This window comes from Mus pahari, chromosome 22, assembly GCF_900095145.1.
Source record: "Mus pahari chromosome 22, PAHARI_EIJ_v1.1, whole genome shotgun sequence".
Lineage (NCBI taxonomy): Eukaryota > Metazoa > Chordata > Mammalia > Rodentia > Muridae > Mus > Mus pahari.
In genome coordinates, this window is record NC_034611.1 from 7,215,570 (window position 1) to 7,223,565 (window position 7,996).

The 7,996-nt window shown below is 36.1% G+C and overlaps 1 protein-coding gene across 2 annotated transcripts in view; it reads left to right on the top strand.

The window, feature by feature from the left end:
• Positions 1-7,996, top strand: part of Arfgef1 (ADP ribosylation factor guanine nucleotide exchange factor 1) — a 95,320-nt gene that overhangs the window by 44,872 nt on the left and 42,452 nt on the right. For both annotated transcript variants that reach the window (XM_021222418.2, XM_029533233.1), the window contains 4 exons: positions 3,214-3,325; positions 3,529-3,734; positions 4,167-4,251; positions 6,891-7,062. In XM_021222418.2, coding sequence (XP_021078077.1) covers positions 3,214-3,325; positions 3,529-3,734; positions 4,167-4,251; positions 6,891-7,062 — 575 coding nt within the window. The remainder of the gene's footprint in view (positions 1-3,213; positions 3,326-3,528; positions 3,735-4,166; positions 4,252-6,890; positions 7,063-7,996) is intronic.

Here is a 7,996-nt window from a genome sequence, read left to right on the forward strand (position 1 = left end):
AGTGCTGGGATTAAAGGCATGCGCCACCACGCCCGGCTAAAACTGGAATTTTTTAATTTCACATTTTTGTCACATGATTTATGAAATAAGATGCAAATAAAACATTCCAAAACTGGACATCTTCTATTTATCAACAGCACATGCATGACACGTACATTGTGGATGGAGCAGAGCCCAAAAGCCACACTTTCTCTTTCATCTTTTTTATACCTTCTTAGAAAAAAGTTCTTTATAAATTTACATCACAGATAAGTGTTACACAAAAGGGGAGTTACAGGAGGATTTGATAATAATTTCAAAGCAGTTTTTCATTCTGTAAAGTCTTTATAAGTTCAAAGCAATAGTTTCACATGTCCTTGCTTTATTTATCATGATGCATACCTGTGGCCTCATCCTTGGACGTGACCTAGATGAATCTTTTTTTTTTCCTTGATCACAAATCTACCCTATTGTATTTTTTATTATGTAGTCTTTACTTAGTATTCTGTGAGGAGGGAGCACATTCTGTTCTTGATCCTAACTATTACATCTTTCCGGCAAAACAACTAAAACTATCTACTTAAACTTTGTTCTTAAGTTATTTGAATCAAATCAGAAATCCTATAAAGTAATTCATCTAAACAGCATCAATTCATGAAAAGTCCATCTTCTTGTTAATCTGCAGGAAATTTGCACAATAGGGTGAGCTTATGCCCAGGAATCGTTAGGCTATGTAATCATGGCAGGACAGGATATCAGCTGTGAGATGCAATCCTGGGACAAAGTTTCAGGGCCCGCTCTCTCCAGAGTGCACCTATCGCAGGCATGCAAAACAGTGGGCCTTCTCCGGGAAACTCAGTCGCTTGTCACAGACTTTCCTAGATGGCTTCTGTGTGTGGAGTTTCAGAGATTGCAGTCCTACAGTTAGCTCTCTGGTGTAGTGTTAAGTCAGTAAAGTGCCTGCGTTGCATGCATGAGGACTTGAGTTCAATTCACCAGAACCCACTAGGAGATAGATCAGATAGATGATATATCTAGTGAGAGAAAGGAAGGAATAGGGGGAGGAAGGAAGGAAGGGAGGGAGGGAGGAAGGAAGAAAGGAAGAAAAGAGAAAAGAAAGATTTATTTTTAAAAAACTAAGCCTGGTGGGTAAACCCAGCACTAGAAGGGCTGAAACAGAAGTTGGCCATTAGGTCTCTTCTATCACAGCCTCATGGGGAACATGAACAATGTCTGTGAGAAAAATTCTTTAATACCATGATTAATTAACCTATTTTGTAAGGTGAAACATGATTGCTCAGTTGGTTGGACCGTATCAGAACTTTTGCCCCAGAAGAGCCCTGGAGAGTGAGTGATACAGTCAGAGAAATGGTCCTCTCTGTATTTAGATGGATAGATGCTTGTTTTGCTAGATAAAAGTAACTGTGTGGGCAGTTGTTTATTATCAGACTCCTGCAAAACAACTGAACAGGTAGAAGGTTGAGATGAGAAGAAGTAAATTGTTAAGGTAACTGTCTACTAGCAGTGTCTTAGGAGCAGCAGATGCCTCTGACTATGTACCAGCTGCAATGTCCAGTGGAGGTGAACAGTACGGACCAAACCTGAGTGAAGTCCAGGTTCTATTTGTTAAAGTCACAACCAGACATCAGCATCTAATTGACATCTAAAAGAGATGTATAATACCATTGGATCTTTTTTTTTTTTTTTTTTAATAGTCTTGTCCAGCAATGTCCCAGGAATACCACTTGGATATCTTGAATAATTTCCAAAACCTGTGAGTTTGACAGCAGGCTTTTTGGAAGTCCCTTTAACATGGGTTGTGAAGGTACAAAAGGACACATTATTGCTATGAGAAGTACTCTTCTAGAAATAGAGGTCCATAGTTTGTAAATACAATACCGCCGCCCCCCATCCCACCCCAAGTTTGGTCTCAATAGATGGCTCATTTTTCTCAGCTGTGAATAGACACTGCTGTGCTGAAATAAGGCAGTGTCTTGTCCTATATCTCATTCTTTACATGCTTTAAATAATCGATTAAGACCCTCATAATTTATATAACCTTTACAAGCCTTTTTTCCATTTGGAAAAAAATCTTGCTATTTTAATTTTATGCAAAAGCTCTTATACTAGTCAACATCTTACTGATTTTTGATACCATATGACATAACACAAGTAAACATACCATCTCTTATGAGAATTTGGGCCTTGAGGGTTGTGGTTAAACAATGTCTATCCCTTCTTTGTAAAGGTCAAATGGCAAGCCAAAGCCCTGGTTTTGCCAAAGCTCACTCTGGAGGACCAATACATTTGTAAGACTCACAGTGCATAGATTTACTGGCAGGAGTGTACTAAGAGCAGTCTCCCTGGAAAGTCTACCTAGTATTGATGATGACTTTCACATAACTGCATAGGTGGAGCCCCCTTAATGATTTGATGTATATGAGTGTGTTTTGTCTACATGTATGTTTATGTACCACATACATTTTTGGTGCTCACAGAAGCCAGGAGGTGGTGGCAGATCCCCTAGAACTAATAGCAGAGAAAGGGCATTGTAACATTTCTGGAAAGATGGCTTTGCTAGCAACCTGAAAGGTGGATTAGAATACGGGCAAAATGAGATGTGGATACCATTTAAGAACTATGCCAGTTGTCCAGGAAACTGGTGATGAGACACCAAAATAGAAAAAAAGTAGGAAGTAGATGATGTTTAAGTGAACAAATAACATTTGAATTGGCTCTTAGAGCATGAGGAGAGTGTTCCCCTGTGAGAAGATGCTGAACAAGGCGTTCAGAAGTCTCCAAGCATATTAGGTTTAGGGAATTCAGCAGGATCTATAGAAATAGATGAGAGAAAGGGGTAAATTGGAACTGTACTGAGCAAAGCTTTATGTGCTAGACTAATCTGTTTAGGTAACCGTACCAAAGTACTAATAGTACTCACATCCTTTCTTACATCTTCTCTTCTCCAGCGTTGTCACTGATCCTCTAGCTGACCACTGTGGGTAGGAGCTGGAAAGCTCAACATGCAGTAGAAAATGCCTGTAAAATGATATACTTCCATTTGAGATTCTTCTCTAAGGAAATAAAACAAAACCTTGGGCCATGTAATAATTTTGTATATGCACATGTTGGTTCATGTTTTCTATATGCTATTAAGAAAGTAATTTACTGTACTGCAAAATCTTCCCAGGGAGTATGAGTATTTTTCTCTTTTTTTCTATTAACTTCATCTAGATTTAATAAGAAACCAAAGAGAGGAATACAGTACCTCCAAGAACAAGGGATGCTTGGCACCACACCTGAAGATATAGCTCAGTTCTTACATCAAGAAGAAAGATTAGACTCTGTAAGAAAACTGTTTCATTACATTCTAACCCTTTCTATAGTTTATATGTATATTTAAAACAGTTAACTTGTAGCTTCAAACTGGAGTTTGTGTAACATTAGGTCAAAGCTTATAGTTCTTAGGATTTTCTGATTTGTAAAGAGTTACGTTGCAAATGGAACATGCCATTGAACATTAATTTCTATCCTTTGTTTTTACATTAGACTCAAGTGGGTGAGTTCCTGGGAGATAATGATAAATTCAATAAAGAAGTCATGTATGCATATGTAGACCAACATGACTTTTCAGGAAAAGACTTTGTTTCAGCTCTTCGTCTGTTTCTGGAAGGATTCCGGCTTCCAGGAGAAGCTCAGAAAATTGATCGATTAATGGAAAAATTTGCTGCAAGATACCTCGAGTGCAACCAAGGGTTAGTGAGACTCGAGTACTTTTTTTTTTTTTAAAGAAAGATTTATTTATTATATGTAAATACACTATAACTGTCTTAAGACACCCCAGAAGAGGGCATCGGATCTCCTTATGAGATGGTTGTGAGCCACCATGTGGTTGCTGGGATTTGAACTCAGGACCTCCGGAAGAGCAGTCAGTGCTCTTAACCGCTGAGCCATCTCTCCAGCCTGACTCAAGTACTTTTTGACTGTCAGTTATGTCCATGATAGTCAGAATTCACCCGTTTCCTTAACAGCTTATATTATCTACTATTTGGAAATGGTAACACACTCACCTATAATTGTACTACATGACAGAATGTTAATCCTGAGGAGAATATTAAAAATATTGTTTGAAATGACATTTTTATGAAGCTTACAATGCTTACAATGCCATACATTTATTTTTTCAGACAAACCCTTTTTGCTAGTGCAGATACTGCTTATGTTTTGGCCTATTCAATTATCATGTTGACCACAGACCTTCACAGTCCACAGGTATGTTTTCTTCTACATCAAGTTTTACAGTAAGTAGGAAAATTAAATACAGTCTTTTGAGTCTGTAAAGTACTAGCTAAAATTTAAATTTATGTGACTTAATCAATTACCAGAATTAAAATTATATCCATTTGGTATTAATTCTAGTGAGACTTTTAAGTATTTGTAAAATATTTGTTAGTCTCATGATTGACAGTTGTACAGAGCTCAAAACAAATTTTAACCTAAAATTAGGTCTTCTGAATATTCTTTACATGGAAAATACTATATATAATCTGTCTTTTTAAAAAGACATTTAAAGTTTGTACAGCAGTGGTAATAGTATTAGAGATTATATCGTTAGCATAGATTAGAATTGTGCCATTCCTCACAGTTACTGAGGTCAGCCTTTTGTGTGGACTCTTGCACATTCCAGGTAGTGTTGTACATCTCAGTTATATTTCATTTCTTCTTTCTCTCAGTATGTGTCACTAAGAGACACTCTAAGCATAAACTGCCTCCCAACTGAACCCTGAACAAACATTTCAACCACAGATATGTAGGGAGTCCCAACCAGTGTAGGCTTAACACTTACGGCTCCTTAGTATTAGTGAAGAACTGTCACCTGATTTCTGATGCCCACTTTAAAGTGTTGCACTTGAAGTTTGGGGTTCTTTTTGCTTGACTTCTAAAAAATACATTTTGGTGTATTATTCAGTAAAATTGTTTCTATATGTTATTTATAAGAATTTCTTGGCTATTAACTGAGTGTGATGTTACACATCTTCCATCCCAGCATTCAGGAATCAGAGGCAGGTTAATCTCATAAGTTCAAAGCCAGCCTGTTCCATATAACCCAGGCAGGGCTACAAAATGAGACCTAGTGAGGAAAAAAACAAGATTTTTTAGATATTTATCAGTCTTGAATATATGTTGAATTATGTGCTAAATGGTTTTAATGGGACAGTTAATTCACTTGCAGTTTGCTGTGGATGAAACTTTGCTGTCGAAGAATTATTTTTTGTGTGTTTTGAAATATTCAAGGTGAGATTGATATGGAAAGTATACAACATAATGTGGAAGCATTATATATGAAGTTATACCTACCTTAAATTCCATAGTTGAATGAACTTAATTGATTTAGTGTAGGATTTTAAGAAGGCTTTAATAATTTAAATTTGCTTTTGGTAGTTTCTTAGTATTATTGTCAGAACAGCTCACCTTCAGGTTTTGATTATCTGTCTTCATGTCTCCCCCTGCCCCCTTGTTTTTGTAAAGCATCCCGCACCTGTGCATTTAGCTATCTTTCCTTCAGAGTTTGCGTTTGGTTTCTCAACTAATTTTTTTTTTTTAAGTCTGAACTATAAAATAATAACCTGAAGTTACATACACTTGTTATTACAGGATTTTTTTCCTTTAAAAACATTTGGCTTATTTGGTTTTAGAAACAAGCAACATTATATAAAGTCATGCCTTTTTGTATGTAGCTATAAATGTATTAAAATGTATATTTTTTAATTTTTCTCATTTTTTTCATTAGTCCTCAAAAATTAAAATTTAATTTCTAAACAGAGTGTGGAGACATAATGACTCAGAGGGTAAGAGAGCATGCTGCTCTTGTAGCTGATTCCAAGAGCCTCTCTCTGTCAGGCAGCATACTGTAACTACCTGTAGCTCCAGTTCCAGGGCATTTAATGCCCTTTTCTGGCCTCCATGGGCACCTGCACTCATACACATACCCGCAATTAGGGCACAAGCATGCACACATAATTAAAAAATAATAAAATCAGTTTCTGAAACATTCTGAATATACACATTTAAGGTACATCATCTTGAAAACCATCTCATCTTCAGGACAAAAGCTCTTGTCCATGAACTATATTTGGGGTCTTGGTCTAATGGTGTCAATTACTGACTCACAGATGTCTCCACAGCAAACTAGATACTGTGTTGATACTCAGCCTGCATCTGTAGAATAGTTTTTGAGTTCTGTGAAGTCACGTATCCTATTAGAAATTAAACTCATAGTCTTTGTCCCAAGTGATTTGTAGTTAAGAAACATATAGATTTTAAACAAATGACATTATTTTTTAAGGCTATAGGTGAATTTAAAAGAACTCCTTAAAAACCAGTTTCTCATTATTAATGGTTTATAAAGATCAAATATGGATGATCTATACCACATTCTTTTTGGTGCTTATTTACCTCAATATTTATGGTTAAGTTCCCTTCCATATATAGAACAAATCATTGATTTTTTTTATTTAAATCTCAGTATATTTATATGTTTTTATACTCACAACTAGCCTCTATGTAGTTAATACCCCAGAGTATGAACAGCTTAATTTAAACATAGGGGAATAAAATTCAAGACTACTGTGTTCTGTACAAAATTTCAAGAGAAGAAAAGTAGAATTATTTTACATTGCTTCCAGAATCCTTCCATGGTAGTAGAATGCAGTATGTCTTGAGTGGCTAAAATCAATGTTTATTCCCAAGCAAGCTCTTATCCAGATGCAGACACTTAATAGTTACTTCATATTTTTCATTTTTAGACTTCAGGATACACATAAAGTCTCTTAAAAGGATATTCCAATTCTTAAAAATGAGTGAAATTTTTATGTTAATTTTTAAGAGTGATAATGGTTTTTCGTATCTAGGTTAAAAACAAGATGACGAAAGAACAGTACATTAAAATGAATCGTGGTATCAATGACAGTAAAGATCTCCCTGAAGAGTATCTATCAGCCATTTATAATGAAATAGCTGGGAAAAAAATATCAATGAAAGAAACAAAAGAACTAACAATCCCTACAAAGTCAACTAAACAGAGTAAGTACCTAGTTTCTTCTGGTTTTCTGGGTTTTTGTTTAAGACAGGGTTCCCTGTTTTTCTCAAACTGACCTGGAACCTTTCTGTCTCAAATTTTAAAAAACAGGGAGGTATGTGCTTAAGGGTCTTTTTATTTTGTTTGCTTGCTTTTTGCTTAATTTAAAATAAAAAATAATCCATATAGAACTCTTAAAATGGTGAATGATTAAAAACTAAGTAATTTACATGTGTTAGGAGTGTTTAAATATTAGCTTGTTCATTTAGCAGTTCATTTCAGCAGGGATTTAGAAATTAAATTGGTTAGAGAGCACTGAAGAGATGACTCAGAAGTTAAAAGCATTAAACATATTAATTAAACCATTACACTTAAGCAAGTGTATTCTGATTTGATTTCATTTTGCCTAGATTATAGCATCTCCATATCCTATTTTTTCTGTCCTCACTTGATACATGATGGCTGAAGGCAGTGAGAAGTGAGATGGGAAAAGGTGGTGCTTTTCTGAATGCTAAGATGACTGGGAGTGTCAGGGCCAGTGCTTTTTGTTTTGCTAACTCGATGTAAAGGCCACTGTCTTTACCTCTCTTCTCTTCTCCTGTTCCACATTTAGTTGACTGCCTTGACAATTTCATTTTGAGTGTTGTACTCGCTGAGATTTTTTTTACAGATTTTACTTACTCCTGACTAGTAGAATATTCTATTCCCACACCTCTCCACCCCCCCCACCCCCACCCCCAGTTCACCATTTTTTTAAATTAATTTATTTATTATTATTTTCTTTATTTACATTTCAAATGCATTCCCCAAAGTTCCCTATACCCCCCCTCCCCTGCTCTCATACCCACCCACTCCCACTACTTGGCCCTGGCCTTCCCCTGTGCTGGGTCATATAAAGTTTACAAGACCAAGGGGCCTCTCTTCCCAATGATGGCTGAT